This window comes from Manacus vitellinus, unplaced genomic scaffold (genome assembly GCF_001715985.3).
Source record: "Manacus vitellinus isolate BGI_N305 unplaced genomic scaffold, ASM171598v3 scaffold_13_pilon, whole genome shotgun sequence".
Lineage (NCBI taxonomy): Eukaryota > Metazoa > Chordata > Aves > Passeriformes > Pipridae > Manacus > Manacus vitellinus.
In genome coordinates, this window is record NW_021938999.1 from 1,051,286 (window position 1) to 1,069,196 (window position 17,911).

Genomic DNA, 17,911 nt, shown 5'->3' on the forward strand with positions numbered 1-17,911 from the left:
AAGGGAAGGGAAGGGAAGGGAAGGGAAGGGAAGGGAAGGGAAGGGAAGGGAAGGGAAGGGAAGGGAACTATGTAAATGACCAATGAGTTGGTAATAAAATAGAATGATAATAAAGCAAAGCAGGTGTGATTGGAAGAAGTGAAGACACTATAACAGTGAGATCATGACCCAAGAGTAGATATTGATGAAGAAGTGGCAACACTTCATGTTCATTTTCGGAGAAGAATACAGGTAGAGGAATAACAGTCAGTGTCTGTAAATAGGCATGGCAGTTAGTGAGGGAAATGCTGAATATTTGAGAAATAAAAGATCTGAAACTGAATCTGTTGTTCAGAAAGTCTGCATGATATCAGGATTTCTTTGAGAACTCCTGGATGAGTTTCAGGGATGGAAATTAGTAAAGCTTTCTGAAGAGCGATTGAGTTTAATAGATCCAGAAGTCAGTACAGAGGCAAAGGAGTTTGACTTCCTTGTCAGTACTAGGAATTATGGTTTGCAAGGCTGGGCAAGACAGTAATTTTCTTCACATGTGGGTAAGAGCATTAATATATAATAATCCCTATGCTATATATACTGTCTTCTGATAATTTCTCACATCTTGACATTCTAGAAATATTATACTGTGGGGTTTCTAATCAGTGTCTCTCTTCTCAGCTTTTCCCTTCTGCTGCACCCAAGATTCAAAGGTTACTGCACGACCTTTATCGCATGGTAGACCCAATGAGGCGGCTTGGTTCAGTCCTGACTATGCATTGGCTGCTTTCCAGTTTACTTGAACAATTCCAGTTCATGACTAAAGAGGCACATACAAATATTTCAGAATGGTAAGACAGCTGTTATATATATGAGGGTAGTTTCTCAAATTATATTAATTGCAATATCTCCAGTGAGCATTATAAAACTTAATTCTTCAGTAAATGCAGGTGGACTTGCAATCTTGAGAGGAGCGTCCATCATGCCATCATGGAGCATTGTCAGCCATTCTGCCATTAGAATTGTAGCTAGGTTTCTACATAGGACAGTGTTTTCTTCTCTTTCTAATATGAAGGACTCTGGATTAAAATTTAATTGGAACTACATTAAATTTTTTTTGAAAAAAGATGAAGTAAATTATTAAGTTATTTCTGAAAAACTGTAAAATCAATATTAGGAATATTTTTCAGGGTTAAGATTGTCTTAATTTATGCACCAATTAAAAGCAAAACTGTAAAGAAAATATAATATTTCAGGTGAAGATTTTTCAAAAGGACAAATAATTTTTAGTGACTCTAGATTTTCTGACCAACAAGAGGCAGGTCAAAGACCATAATACTCTGAGAACCTCATTTTAACTCTTTTTGAAGAGCTGGAAAAAATACCGCAATGACAAGGTTGGATCCACTGAACTTCTATCAAGAAATTTTAACTTTCATAGGAGGGAAGAGGAAAAGCAAGGAGGGAAGGAGAGACAGAGAGGACAAAAGAAAAGAGGGAGTGAAAAATGAATGGAGGGAAGGGGAAAACTTGTGGTATACTGCATCTTTAGTAAAAAAATTGTCAAAATGTGTTTTCTGTTTTCATTATCTCTTGGCTAATGATGTCTTATATACATATATGCCACACTTTGCTGTATAAAGACATTTATGATTTTACAAACAAGGACTTGGAAACAGAGGCACATTAGACAATGTGTGTGCTCCGTTCCACTGAGTCTCAAGTTGAATGAATGACACTATTTTATACATTTTGCTTGGAGAATGCTGTCATGACTGTATAGGGCATCTGTAAGATTTCTTAAGTTTTAGTTTTGCTCCTCACTGAATTGGGTGGGGCTTCCAGCAAGTCAATAGTTATCTTTATCTTTGTTTACTTAGCTATAAAGTTGTTTATCCATTCCCACTGTGCTAGGTAACTGTTTATTAGTGTTTTGAAAATACACAGTTTCATAAATGTGCAGAGTTATTGTTGTTACTGCGACCACTCCATGAGAAGTAACTCAAAGATGCAGCTGCTTGCATTCATATGTAAGCCCTTGCCCTTTTGCAGAAATATTTAGGTTTGCATATCAAAGCATACCAGACTTTAGCAGCTTTCTGTTCTAATCTAAGCTGTGCCACTCACTTTGAGTAAGTCCCTTGGCCTCATTTTTTCCTTCAAGCTGAACATTATTGTATACATATTAATGTGTAGAAGTACCATGATATTTCTCCAGAACAAGGGCCAATCTGCTTCTTCGCACTATATTTTCCTGCAATGGTTAAGCTAATATTACCATTTGTTCATTCACTGTATAAAAAAAACGTGTTCTTTGACATTGCTAAATCATAATCTTCCACTCCTATAGTTACATGCATGTGATGGTGATGCATATGTCGGATAGGCATGTAATTATATTTAATTGCAAGGAAGAACGAGCTTTGTTGTACTTACTAACTCGGGTATGCATTCTCTTTGAGCTTTGATTTATCTGTTTTTTGCAATTCCCAACTTTGATGAGTTTGTATATCAGAACACTTTTCCTAAATTTCTTCAGGTAAGGCCAGGCTGTTCAGTTGATTTATTTAACACTTGATATCACACAATATTCTGAGTTGGAAGGGACTCACAATGATCATCGAGTCCAATTCTTAAGTGAATGGCCCATTCAGGGATCAAACCTGCAATCATGGCATTATTAGCACCATGCTCTAAGCAACTGAGCTAATCCTGTGGCACACAGTTTTTATTTCTCTGACTATGCAAAACTGGTATTTCCATTTAAAAAATCCAGACAAGATACTTATGTGAAAAATAGTGACTTCTGACTCAGGTCTTGTACAGTCACTCTGTTCATTGATCACGAATCTATAGGATGAAGACAGGATTTAAAGGTGCTTCCTGGTCTACATTTTTTCACCCATTTCATCTACATGACTAGTTCTGAATCCTTAAATGGTGTTAGTGAAGAAGAACTCCAGAAACTCATCTCAGAGTATAATGAAAAGATTACAGCCTAGGTGAAATGACCACCTCTAATGTATTGGTATAAGATATTACAAAGTTCTTTGAAAGTGATGGAGCAGTACTACCTAACATGTGCACTGAAATCAATTTTCTGCACTGTCTGTGCACTGTTTTTCAACTCTGCAGTTTCAACTTGTGATATGACTTATGATAGGATGTGCATAGCTGCTGTCTTTTAAAATAGGTGCTATGAAGTATCATGGCAAGTATGTTCGGCTATGTCACACAGCAGGGTATCATGGAAGAATCGAATTAGTGACTGAAGCTAGCTCTTCTGTATTTGCAAAAGACAAAAGCCTAAGCAGGTCAATAAAGTTGCAAATGTTTTTATGAAATCAACTGATATATTTGGAAAAGTGGTTCTAGCTTTCCATATACAAGCCCTTTTTTAGATCAAAATAGAAGCAGCAGCCTTCAGACTGAATTTGTGTTGAACATAATTTCTCGGAGTTTAACTTGGTTGTGCCAATTACCCAGGCAGTTTGAGAAAGTAACATGGTTTGATCTGTGGGACAGAAGGTGGCAACAACAAGGAAGTGTGGATAAGATCACTGACCTGCAATAGGAGGAATGAGAGAGAAAGGGAAGTAGGAAAGGAGAGAGACAGTTGGTATTGAGTGCCAGGAAACCATTCCTACTCTTGAGTCAGCAACTTTATATTTCTCTTCTGAAGATCAGCACAAGGTATTTTATTCAGGCAACCAAACGCCATCATGGAAACTGTGACTGAAGCCAAGCAAACACTCTACAAAACAGAGAGCTCACACTGCCAGTTAATCAAACAGAAAAAAATTGTTAGTGATGCAGTCTCACAAAATTACCTCCAGTGGTTCTTCATTTTGAAGAGATAACTATATAACATCAGCTAAAGAAATAAAATTCATAACTCTGCTAAATACTGAAATATGTTCTCGATCTTTAGTTAATGACCCATTACAAACTGTACCATCCACAACTAACATACCCATCAAAGGCACCAAAAGTGACTAGATTTTTTCTTTTTTATATTTTAATCTAATGAAAGATTCTATTTCTACACATCCTTCATTGCTTATGTCTCTGATTGCTTAGACCATCAGAGCTATATTACTATTGCTGCTGTCAATCCTTTGGCTTTCTCATTTGCGGAATCAGAGAGATTCCTAAAGGACAGGTTCACAGTCAATAGTTTGTGATGTACACATCTGGGATTTTTCAAAAGGTACATACATTCATAAGCATGCAGTCACCAAGGGTACTGACATACAGTCATTGGTTTCATTAGAGCTAATTACAAAGTGTGTGGGAAAGTATGCACCTCTACTTGATAGCTCCTTCGAGATACTTAAGTAAATAAGGGGCCACTCATACAGATAAAGGTCTCTTCTTGAGTAACAGCATGTGAAGGAAAGGACTCTGCACAGTCCAGGGTCTCAGCTGGTGCCTGTATTTTGAAGAGCTTCATAACTGCATCTTACCTCAGTCTGATGACTGCAAAGAGCTTGCACGAAGGAAAACTTAATGGTACTGATGAGTAAAAAGCGCAGAAATAAATCGTGGAAATATAGACTCATTTGGATTGGAAAGATTCTTCCCATCCTGTCACTTATTAAGTGGGAGGAGAGAATGACCCCACCTGGCTACAGCCTCCATTCAGGTAGTTGTAGGGAGTGATGAAGTCTCCCCTGAGCGTCCTTTTCTCCAGACTAAACAAGCCCAGCTCCCTCAGCTGCTTCTCAGCAGACTTGTGTTTCAGACCCTTCACCAGGTTCATTGCCCTTCTCTGAACAGGCTCCAGCACCTCAGTGTCTTTCTTGTAGTGAGGGGCCCAAAACTGGGCACAAGATTTGAGATGCAGCCTCACCTGTGCTGAGTACAGTGGGATGATCACTGCCTCTGGCATTTTATAGAGTTAAGACATCTTGTTTTCACCTTAAGAGTTTGGGACTGGGCAAGAAAAAAGAAACAGTGGAGAGGAAAAATGTATTTAACAAGTGTTAGCTGTTCTCTTTGGCAAGGAGGAAGGGGGTGAAAAATTACTTGCAACTTGGAAAACAAACTCTAATAATTTGTTAAGTGCCTCCTTTGAAGTAGGTCAAGAATGTGCATGAAATTAGGGTGGTGTCTAGACACTTCAATCTCAGAACTACATTTTCGCGCACACACAGAGACACATCGATCTGCCAGCGACTTCTTTACTATCTCATTGACATAATGCAGAAATCTCTATTTTATCATTGAACAGTTTACCTTTTACCATGAGTGACCTCAATATTGCTTTCAGAAGCTTCTGTTGAAACATGATGGATGATTGCACAGAACAATATTGCTACCTCCCTTCCTTTGGCACAGTGACTTCATGTCTTTCAAAATCCAAACTTCAGTATCTGTGAAGAAGCTGCTTTATGAGAACTTCTATGGAAAACACGGGGAGGAAAACGCATGAAAGCTTCAAGAAATGCTAGTAGACCTCTGAAAAGGTGTTATTACCTAGAGCTCCAGTACAGTGATCAAAAAGAAGCGTACTCCCTTTCTTCTGTTGTGCTACTCCCTTTCTTCTATTATGTTCTCAAAATTCTATTTGAAAGAAAAAGTCTGCAAAGCTTGTAATATGCTTTGTAATATGCCACTAACATGCTGATGAATTGTTGCAAATCATTTGTCTTTTTTCATGGAGGATTTATTTATATATATACTCTGGATTTGTTTTGAATTGGCAAACAAAGCAAAACACATAGGGGTTTCATTTAGGAATTCGTGCTAATGTCAGTAGAGATATTGCCCTTGACACAGACCTTCATTTATTTTTAATTATTTTTGAAACCTCAGGTATATACAGAAAACCATCATACAAACAGTTAAGAGATACAGTTTGGGTTATTTTATTCCTGGCTATATCCACTCTTCCTTTTCCCAGTAATGCAACTTTGTTTTGGAATTTATTTCTTGTTTTCTATTTTGACATGATATGCTGCCATTTATTATGGAATATGTTCACTCAGGTAATATTGCTAATGCTGAGAGCATGAATCCAGAAGGTTGATCTTTCTATGGGGAATATTGAAATACCATGTGCCCTAGGATACCATATAGAAATTGTTGAAAAATGTTTCATGGTTTCTGTTCCTTCCATTCATGTAAAAATATGTCTGCTATTGAATCAACAGGCTATCTTCTCAAGGAAATAGGAGTCCTAAGCAGAATGTTCCTTCTGACTCCAAGAAGAGTCATAAAGGTAAGGGATCAGATCTTTTATATAAAGTATGTTTTTCCTATTTGTATTATTTCTGATAACATGCATGATTTAAATTACACCGTTTTGTATTCCAGCTGAAGTCTTGGCTTACTACATATAAAAGACCAATATATATTTCTTCAGTGTGAGTTGTTATGCTGAGCCCATGAACTGTGTTCATGGGCCTAAAACAAAGATCTCACACTGTAGAGAATAAGAGTACAATGTATCTTTTATGATTAAAAGATATTTTCTTCTCCAATAGGATTGTAATTGGGCTTACAGTAGAAAACTACTAGGTGTTTCTGTTTATCTTTCAGCATTGCATTATTCAAGTAAGACTGAAGAAAGGCAATGCAGTCATGGTAAGTCAAGGTCTTTCTAGATCACTAAGTGGGAAGAAGAGAGATTTCTTGAACAAATTCCTTGGGTTTTTCTGCATAACCTCTCAGTGAATCAAGTATCTGCAGGCTGTAAAAAAAAAAGGATTTTTAAGTAGTAAGAATGTTTATAAACAACTCTTAATAACTGGGCTATTATATTAAATATGCCTTAAGCACAAAATTAAACATTGCTATGTGTGCATATTAATGTGAGTATTCCAGCACTCATTGATCCCTTGTCACACTTCAATAGACTTTTGCCCCCTATTTCCATTAACTTCAGCATATGTTTTTTTCTTGTGGAAAAACCTTTAAATTTGTCTGGGGTTCAATAGCGGGATATTAAATAGCTGCTCAAGAGATGAGTCTTTCTAAAATGTAGGCTGCCTTCCTCATTGACATGTTATCTGAGGGATCGCTTTGTAAATGTGAAGCCATTGCTCTGTGGTGGAAAGGCTTTGCTACCCACTGAGCCTTCTGTCCTCTCTATTACTGATATGGTGCCTCCAGGAACTACTCTATCAATCAAAGGCCAGAAATGCTGCGGGGCTGGCTGACTGGCATCACTATTCTGATTTTATAACATTTTAGTTTGAAAATACCTCCATTAATTTTATTTTGAAATTCCTCATTTTTAAACTAGTAGTGAGACAACATTTCTAAGTAAGACATACAGGATGTGGAGAACTGTTTGTACTCATCCGTAGGGGTGTTTTTAATACCTTCTGTGTATTAATGTATAAGACTCTATTCCCCTACAAATCTAACCCAAGTTCTACTCTTCCATTGGAATAACTTCCTTTATATTTTAATCCATGCAAGAAGGTGCTGAAATTGCCCTGTTTTCTTTCTCAAGGCAGATATTTCAAGATAGAAAAGGTCCACAAAGAACTGCTTACATTCTTTATGACCCTTTTAGACCAGGTTTTAAGCTACAAGATTTTTCAGATATTATAATAAAAGAGTTTTCTATCTGGAATGTTTTCTGAAGTACCCAGTTTTAAACATGTACTAGTGAATGTATGTGAAAAGCAGTTTTGAATATGGAATTGTACTGTAAATCTGAATCTGATAGGTTGGATTAAAATATTTGTCATAAGTGGGTTGCCAGCAAATAATTATTCTCATGAGTAATTGGGCAAACACTACAAAATAAAGGATACATTTGAGCAAATAGGATTTGACTGTGGAGATTTCATACACAGGCAAAGAGCTGGAATTTGTTGATTTAGGAATTTTAATAAAACATTCTTCCAGTTGTACTGCAAATGACCCCATGAGTCTAGACATCTCCATGTGACTTGTTCTTATGAAGAGTAAGAATATGTCGAACTTATTTTGATTTTTATTGGAAATTACATTTGTACATAAACCCTGTACACAGGCTGGTACCTAAGTAGGTTATGAATTTTGGCCTAGCTCTTCTTTATGTTTCGGTAAACCAACTGGAGACAGATCTCCAAGACTTAATCCTTGCATTTTCAAAGGCTTACTCAGGCTTTGAGTTTTGTGACTAGGACTAAAGTGATTGGGCACTGAATAATTAAAATCCCTCCAAGGTCTAAACCTTTCTCTGAAGTGCCACTAAAAACTCCATTAAGATTTTGCAGCAGGATTATCAGTCTCAGAGTGACTAGGCATTAAATATCTTGCCACTGTACATGTTATCAATCTGCCAGAAGTTGCATGTTACTCAAAAATGTTCATACATTTCACAGTTTTTTCTTTGATGCCTTCTTGGAACAGATAAAGATACCCTATCTCATATCAGGCAGATCTTCACCAGTCCACAGCTGGACTTGAATCCTCAGTTTAACCCAAAGATCAAAGAATACTACGCAGAAGTCCCATTCGACATGGTGACAGTGAAGATAGGAGCAGAACCCTCTAACTGTCAATGCCAAGTGCACCTTGACGACAAGAAAGGGCCAAGGTATGAGCAACAAAATATGAGTGTAAAAACTTAATTTTGGAAATATGGCAGAATATTCCAGAATATTTTTGTGTTTCCAAATACCTAGAACACAGATAGATGAGTGAAAGTCAGAGGGAGTTCAACACTGAGGAACTTGTATTTATTTTCAATGTCCTGAAGTCAGTGGTAGTATGTTCTCAAGCCATAATTAGCCTTAGCTTTATAGAGGGTACAGTTGCTAGCATCTCACCCAGCTCCTGCAATCTCTGACAGCATCAAAGCTGAGTAGGAACGGACCATCACTGCACTGCACACAGTAGACAAGAAAGAATTTGAGCTTTTGTATCCAGGTGTTAATTTTGCACTGTGCCCTAAGCTGCTAGAATTGGTCTGCTTATGTGGGTCAGAGTAGGACAGCTGGGGTCAAAAGAAGAAATAGGTTCAAGTTTCCTAATTTACAATGATTCATTTTCATCAGAGTTGTATTACAAGGGATTGTCATAGAAACATAGAATAATTTACATTGAAAAAGACCCTTAAGATCATCAAGTCCAAATGTTAACCCAGCACTGCCAAGTCCATCACTAAACCATATCCCTAAGTGACCCATCTACAGGTCTTTTAAATACCTCCCGGGATGGTGACTCACCCTGGTCTGCCTGTTCCAATGCTTGACAACCCTTTCAGTAAAGAAATTCTTCCTAATATCTAATCTAAAACTTCCTTGGTGTAACTTTAGGCCATTTCCTCTTGTCCTATCTCTTGTTACTTGGGAGAAGAGGCCAACCCCCACCTGGCTACGACCTCCTTTCAGGCAACCTCCTTCTCTCTCCAGGCTAAAGAACCCCAGCTACCTCAGCTGCTCCTCATAAAACTTGTGCTCCAGACCCTTCACCAGCTTTATTTCCCTTCTCTGGACATACTCAAGCACCTTAATGTCTTTCTTGTCGTGAGGGATCAGAGCTGAACACAGGATTCAAGGTGTCAAGGATTCATCAGTGCCAAATACAGGAGGACAACCATTGCCCTAGTCCTGCTGGCCACACTATTCTTAATACAAGCCAGGATACCTTTGGCCTTCTTGGTCACCTGTGCTCACTGCTGGCTCATGTTTAGCCCACTGTCGTCAGCACTCCTTGGTCCTTTTCCACTGGACATCTTTCCAGCCTCTCTGCCCCAAGCCTGTAGCTCTGCATGGGGTTGTTATGACCCAAGTGCTGGACACGGCACATCACTTTCTTGGACCTCATACACTTGGCCTTGGCCCATCCATCCAGCCTGTCCAGATCCCTTTGCAGAGACTCCAGCAGATCAGCACGTCCGCCCAATTTGATGTTATCTGCAAACTGACGGAGGTTGCACTCATTCTCCTTGTCCTGATCGTTGGCCTGGCCATTCAGCCAATTTTTTACCCAGCAAAGTGTATGCCCATCCAAGCTGTGAGCAGACAGCTTCTCCATAAGATTGCTGTGGGAAACAGTGCCAAAGGCACTAGGGAGACAACGACAGCCTTGCTCTCATCCACTAAGTGGGTCATCTTGCCATCTGCAAGAGTCCCAGCTTATCTGATCTTTTAGAGAAATATAAAGCTGGATGATAGAAGAGAGAGCAGTCATCACTAAACATTAGGTTTTATCACTGACCCACAATCATCCATGATATTTAATTGCTATTGTGATCCCTGGCACAGTTTTGTCTTTGCCAACCAGCTCTCTCAGAGACAACAGCATGTGCCAGGGACAATACCAGTTTATTTATTTGGGTCAGGTACCTCAGAACCAGAGAACTGGCCTATTTACATACTAGCCATTAGTGAGTGGATAAAAAGGAGAGCATGAACAATGAATTACTTGGAAAGAATTCTTAACCATTACAGAGCAAACTTTGCTTCATGACATGAAGTGCTCATGCAACACACCATCTTTTGACTGTGAAGCAGATGCTTTGACCTAGAATGTCTTCTAATAACTAGACAGTCTGTACAGTTCTTACTGATCTAATACTCAGTATGTTTTCTGTATTTTCAGTAAGAAGTTAGTCTTGATATATCATTTCAAAAGAAACTACCACAAAATTCTTCCACTGAACATTTTGGTGTCTTAATGTTAACTCCCTTGGCAGTCAATATGGATACAAGTGAAAAGCTTAGAGATTTCTTCCTTGTAAAAGGAAAACAGAATACCAATATGTCCTTTAAATTGAAAAGTAAAAGCCTTGCATGTGCAGGTTCTGCCTTTCAGCATTTTTTGTTTCCCTTCCAAAGGAAGACGAGCACAGCTCAGCTTTGGTCTTGTCTGTCACTCTGAGCAGTTTGTCTAGTCATCACATTTGGCTAGTGGACAATTTCAGTGGCCGACATCTCTGGTCATGTTTGTCTCTCTGCTGACTTCATCACAAACTTGGGCCTGCCAGGAATTATTGTCCCTGATGGTTTCATTCACAGATTTCATGTCAGAATATTTGCCACTGCTACTGAAGCTGTTTTCACGAAGTTTCACTCTCAGTATTATATCTTTCTGAAAGAACTATGAATTGTTAAAAATGTTATTTTACACTGTTTTTATTTATAATCACATGTATTTTTTAAGAGAAAATGTTAGAAATAGCAGCCTCAAGGAACAAGTAAAATTTAGCAGCCACAGATAAAGCAGCATAAATCTTTATTTCTTTAAGATTTATTCCACTTCTTTCCTATTTTGTTGTGCAGCAGTGCTAACTACCCCCTTGGCCTTGGATTGAACAAAGTCATCATTCTCGTAACAGATGATTCGCAGCCCAACCCTCCGGTTGTGAGCAGCTACAAAGTAACAATTTATCGAGAGGACCGTCCCAGTCTGCCTTTGTTTGATGACTACATGATGTGTGGGTTTGTGCAGGTATTGTCTCTGCATTCTTTTCGTATTCAAATTAATAGTGATATTAGCTGGGTTCTGTTCATCCAGTGATATAAATTAGGGCACATGGGCCAAAGCTGGTGTAGAGTCAGTTTTTGTTGAGATTAGAATCTGAGTTCTAAACACTAAAATTGTATGAAATTCAATATTTACATAAAGTTTTGGATATAAAAGGTAAGTCCAGCATAAGAACCTATTACCGTGTATTTGAGAGCTCTGGGTGAATTAATCTTTACGTTGGTCAGGCAAAACCTTCTCCATCAGAGAGGTGTTGTTTGCTTGTGATAAAACAGTCCCTCTGTAACACGCAGTGGGCAGTTTTCATAAGTATCTGTCTGTGACACTGGAGCCATGGAAATCCTTTTACTGGGAAAGATATTTACAATGACAGTGCGCTTATCATTGTTCAAGAAAAATACTGCCAGATAATTTATGAATGAAAACTGTTTATTCTAGAGCAACAAACACAATGAAAAAAACCCACTGATAATTTTGAAGGAAGGGATCATTGTTGCTTACATCACATTTATCCAAATGAAAATTTGGGAACATAATAACAATGCTTAGGAAGCAGTGGGTCTGTTGAGGGAAAAAAAGGATGAGAGTCTGTCCAGTAGGGCTAAATTGGGGCTGGGAAAGGGGATATCAGGCTGAATTATACAGAAAATTGGAAGAAAGGTAGTGAAAGCAGGTAACAGTGAAGATTTCAGTTAGTGAAACTATGGTGATAAAGATATTCTGTATAAGAGAAAAAACCTGGGACACAGGCTGTATCGGAGCTGTTTGTATTCCAAAGTTTGAGGACTAAATATCCTTGATATGGTGGACAAAGATAAGCCAACCAGTTCAAAGAAGGAAGTGACATTGTAAATGGTAATCCAGGGCAATGCTTTTGCCTGTGGAATTTTAGGCAGATTAAAAGGATTGGTGTGTTAATTCTAATTATTAGAGCATCCAGGAGTAGTATATTTTGTCACAATTAATTCTGCATCCAGGAAGAAGGATTTTCAAAACTATTGTGTTGAAACTGTCATCCGTGTTCATGTCAAATGTTTAATCCTATCTTTATTTATCTATTTTCTTTATGAAGATCTTTATATATCAATATATCCATTAGCAAAACTTCCTTCCCATCTCTGGTTGGCAGACTAGGGTGGTAGAAGGCAGAGCATTTTATGTGATGGGGGAGATCAAGAGGGATTCTTTTTTCTTGTGGAGAGATACATACTGGGACTTAAAACAGGAGGCAAAGAGATAATAAATGTTGATAGCAAATTGTATGTTGACAATAATTATATCAATCTGCAAATTAGAACTGTCAGAGAAAATGTGTGTAATAGTCATAGCCTACTGACTGCTGATCTGAATACTTGTTTATAGTGTTGTCTGGCCCTCTACCTATTCTTTGTCTGTTCTCTTAGACTTCTCTTACAAACCCAAGAGGTCAAGGACCATCTTCTTGCTCTTTTTACTGGCTCAGCACTAGATCTAGTAGTTGCTACAGTAAAATAAGAGAAACCACATATAATACCTAAGATTTCAGTTCAGGTGTACAGCAACCTGCCTGACATCTTAAGTGTGAATTAATATGAAAAGGAGAGCAGCGATAAGTTGAACTGGGGTTATATTATGAGGACAACACACTGCTTGGAAAGATGTGAGGAGCTCTTCTTTTTTCCTTATTTGGGGCACATATCTGGGTATATGAATTCAACCTCATACACATCCTCCCACACTTAGAGTTTACACTGTTGTTAATGTTTTATGATAGCATTTATGAGACAGTATGAATCTTTAAAGCACTGCAAAGGCAAAGAGATCTAGAGTGATAAAAATTAAGAGTGTTTTAGAAGTTTCTTTTGATTAAGCTCGGTTTTCTGCTTCTCTGTGAATAACTATTCTCTAATTAATATAATTGTTCAGAGCTAGGGACAGCTTCAGGAGTTTAGAGTAAAAATAAGATGAAAAGCATTCTTGTGGTATCTAAGGACTGCTGTGAAGATACAGTATGAGATTCTAAAACAACTTTTACTTATGTTAGAGGCAAACTTATCAGAGAGTGCATTTAAAAAACAAACAAAGATGAGCTGGTGATAGAAATGGCATTCTAAAACACTTAAAAGCCTACATTTTTTACTCTTTTTCCTATTTGCTAGAAGAGAATTTATTCCTTTTTGCTTAGAATGATGTCATTTTATCAATACAGAACTCAGGGCTTAAATAACATCATTATATTCTGCTTTTAATAGTAGAGAACATTATGACCTCTGGCAGAGTGGGTTAATACACCACCATGAATGCTTGTTCTCTTAGTAACAAAGACACCTGTTTTAGGAGCAAAAGGATAAATAAGCGTGAACTGATGGAGTATCCTTTGGACACTTGACTAGGCACAACTGGGATCACACATGAGGAGAGGAAGGTCACTGACAGTGGTGTGGTCTTTCTCACAGAAGGCTTTGCTTAAAATTCTAATCCGGTAATTTTTTCCTGACTTTCTTTTATGTTTAATCCCATTAGTATATTCGGGTTTCACTGCAAGATGATACTATAAGGAAGGTTACAATAAAAAGACAGAGTGCAGGATGTTATTTGCAGTCTTCTAACAATTCTCATGCAGTTGAATAATGCTGGATTAATTTCAAGGCTATTGAATTCAGAGGTGTGTGGTTCCAAGCCTTGCAGCCGCTAGAAAGGGAAAAGATATTGTCCTCTTTACTTTTTTATAGCAGCTATAATATCCTCATTAAAACCAAATCAATAGAAAATAAACTGTTGCATCACCACAGCACCTTCAGCAGATTTTGTGCAATTAGTAACAATATTCAAATTAAGTACCCCGAAAGAAGTGGTGCCATTTCATTATCGTCTCTGAAGCTGTGATACCAAGATAGTCAGGATTCAAAGCAGGCAGCAGGAAAGCCAGTGAGCTCTTAAGACAGGGTTATCAGCATCTCTCTCAAGTGAAAGACCCCACACTACATACAAACTGTTGTAAAGGAAAAAGTATTTTATTCATCCTTGCAGTGACTATTATCTTTAAAATGCAAACAGATTTATCTATGCCTCACTTGAAATGTGCTCTCTCTTTGATTTTTAATCTTTGCCTAGTTGCAGTCATGGCGAGTAACTGGTGATGTGCTTAGGGAATCTTGTTTGACACTGTGAACTTTGTATCTAGAGTGTTTTGGAGTGGGTAGTTTTTTGTTTATTTGTTTGTTTTTGTTGTTGTGTTTTTTAGGTGTTTTGGGTTTTGGTTTTTTTAGTAATACAGTTATTTATTTGATTTTGCTTGTGTATTATGAGTAATGGATAGCTAATATTACATTTTGTACCATAGTGTGTTTTGTTCTCTTCATCATTCTCTTTGGGCATTTGCTCAAAATGTAAAAGAGTACATTCCAGAATCAGTGCAGTGCAGAGGGCTAATGTGGTTGTCCTACAGCTTTCTCAGGTCAGAGAGAATGGACTTACAGAACATCTTTTAAAACTTTCCTGATTTTTATAAAAAAACTTATTCTTAAGTACTATTATCTCTTGTATTTTTATAAGTCCTTTTATCATATTTTTTTGCTAGAGTCCAGATAGCATAAGAAGCCCAACAGAACTGATTATGAGATACTGGCATAGCATTGCAAACTGTAACACCAAATGGCTGCAATGCAGCTGGCAACAAGATGCCAGCAACAACATGTTGATTTCTCTGTCCACTAAACTTCCATTGATGACAAAGCAATTAAGACCTAGGCCTAGTATAGTAAGTATATTTAATTTTACTATAGATTTTCAGACATAGAGAAGAAAAAGCTCTCATTTTTGTGTTAAGAAAGTTATGAGAATACTTATTTTTTTTGCAGCTCAATTTATACATTTCCAAAGGAAAATAAAAGAGTTTTACTTCATTTTAAACTGTGGGAAAATAAAATGGTTTTATTTCATTTTAAACTGTGTGCTGTTACATTTACAAAGCTTTTCATACCAGACAGTACAAGTAAAAACCATCACTTTTAGAAACATGTATTAACTCTTTGCATAGTACTTCCACACAAAGATTTCAAAGAACCTTGCAAGTATCACATAATGTCCATAAAAGAAAAAAAAAAGAAAGCTTAGGAGAGAAACAAAGAATTTGTCTTGTAGTAGGACAGGCTGGAAGCACATTATTCTCTTCTGTATTTCCCATTATCTGCATTAGATTCAGCATGACCACCATTACAAACTGCCCATCTCTTCTGTCCTCAGGACACTGCCGATGCCAGGTGTGGACTCAGAGGTTTTGCAGAGTTTGTTGCAGCAGCAGCTAACCCTTGTGGTAGTTCTGGGTTTGAGTGTCTTGCTTGAAAAGACATGGAGAGTGCATCTCTGGAACTGAATACACAACCTAATTGTAACAACCACCAGACTGTATCTTATTTACAAAGTAAGCTTACTTCCCTTTCAGAGAAAAAAGAATGTCCATTATGAGAGCAATCATGCATTGTTTTCCTCTGCCTTCTCAGGTATAGAGCTAGTGAGAATATTTTTCAGTGGTTTTGGATTTTTCAGAACAACAACAAAAAATGCCCCAAACTTCAAAAAAATAGTTGGAGTCCTTTTTTTTTTTCTCCTGTTGTTCAAAAGAGCGGGTTTGATTCATTGAGGATTATTTGATTAAATGAGTATAAAATTTGAAAATTTTGTTGGTATAACTGTTAAGTTAGATATTTTAGCTATTGTGCAGTCCAGAATGCTAACTCTCTTTTCAAGGAGGGAGTATCTGGGACAAGAAAAAAGCCCACTCATTACTAGATCTGAAACACTCAAGCTTATACTCTAAATTTTCTTCAGAAACATTAGTGAGAGCACAGTATAACAGTCATTCTTTCCAGGAGCAATGCCAACTTAAGCATCCCTTTCCCTGCCTGCAGCTACTCATGAACTAGATGGAAAAGCTTTGTTTTCTTTTTTTTTTATGAACTAGTTTCCAGGATAAATTACCCAATCTCTCTATGTGAACACAAGGAAAGGGGTAGATTCGGGGGCAGAAATGAGCAGCTGGGCACAGAAGGGTGGTTAGTGGGTGCTGGTTAAGGCAGATTTTTCTTTCTTCATTAAAGAAATTCACATCAGGATTGGGTTTAAAGCTCTTGCTGGTTTTAAATGAGCAGAAGCTTCATGTTCAGAAATTGTAGAAGTGATTTAAGGGTGAAAACACACAAAACACTAGAAGTACATTTGCATTGCTATTAATCTATTAAATAAAGCATAAATTATTTTGGTACTATGTGACTGCAACCCACTCCCCAGGAAAAATAGAGCAAGGTTCACCTAGCCTTAAGGAACAAATATGTATCAAATTGAATACATGTTAAATTGTGAGTACTTTAGGTGAAAGCCGCAAAATAGAGAGCTGGTACAGAGAGACTGCCATAGAAAGAAGGCTGAGGGCTTATATCTTCAACTGCTCTATGTCAACATGGTTCAATTAATTTTAGGGGAGCAATTCCAAATTACATTGACGGAGTACCCATCCTGGCAAAAACATATGGCTGAATTCTCTTCCATTATGTATGCCAGGCAATGTATCTGAGCAAATTCACTTGAATAAAACTGCTGAATTTGTTAGATTTCCTAATTATATAGATATCCTCTTAGATATCCTAAACAGAATTTTTTAAATTTCCTAAATATTTATGATCAAACAAAAACTTAGGATAATCTAAAAAACTACTTGAAGAAGTTTTAAAATATTTAAAGATCAAGGGATTTATAATCACCATTCACTGTAAGTATAAAGTGAAAAAGCACCTAAATTGAATAACACAACTTGGTGCTTCCACAATGTTTATGATGATAGATGATAGACATGAAAATAATAAATACACTTAGCTAATTTGCAAGTAGAGGCTTACTTTGTGTGTGTATCTCAGAACAAAATGTTTTGTAGAGTCAGCATGTTCTGTCTTTGTCAGCATGTATACCACTGGGGAGAGAAGGCTTGCCACGTTTCCTTAATTATACCCAAGACTTTTGCAATGATTTAAAGCATTGTAGATGAGTCAGAGGAACAATTAACCATTGTGATGGGTATTCTTAACATTTATGCTGTTCTGTACTGAACTCCTTTTGGATTCAGACTCAGAATGTGGCTGTTAAGCTGGCATCTTGATCAGTGGCCATTATCTGCTGCTTTAAGGAAAGGTCTCAAAAACTCAGCAGAGCTGATGAGATCCATCATTTGAAGGAATTAATATAATGCTCTGGGTTTTCTGTAGAAGGCAAACATTCACTTTTTTCATCTGCACAGTTAACTTCATACAGAGTCTCCACTATCATTTAGTAGTCACAGGTTCCCAGAGTCACTGTTCCCTGTCAGACATCTGCTGGGCTCTGAAGAGGCCATAAAGAGAAAATGGGCACAACTAGGGCATAAGATGGGAAAAACCAGCAGAAGAATGAGCACAATGTCTGTGCTTCTATTTAGGCATCCCTTTCTCTAAGCATGGAAAGAAAATTTTTAGTTTCATCCTGTATTTCCAGTAGA

At 37.5% G+C, this 17,911-nt stretch overlaps 1 protein-coding gene across 1 annotated transcript in view; it reads left to right on the forward strand.

Moving 5' to 3' along the window:
- The window catches only part of CPED1 (cadherin like and PC-esterase domain containing 1), a 146,674-nt gene that overhangs the window by 64,134 nt on the left and 64,629 nt on the right, over positions 1–17,911 (forward strand). Inside the window, exons 12-16 of the mRNA XM_008926580.2 lie at positions 655–824; positions 6,129–6,196; positions 6,517–6,561; positions 8,326–8,512; positions 11,202–11,370. Coding sequence (XP_008924828.2) covers positions 655–824; positions 6,129–6,196; positions 6,517–6,561; positions 8,326–8,512; positions 11,202–11,370 — 639 coding nt within the window. The remainder of the gene's footprint in view (positions 1–654; positions 825–6,128; positions 6,197–6,516; positions 6,562–8,325; positions 8,513–11,201; positions 11,371–17,911) is intronic.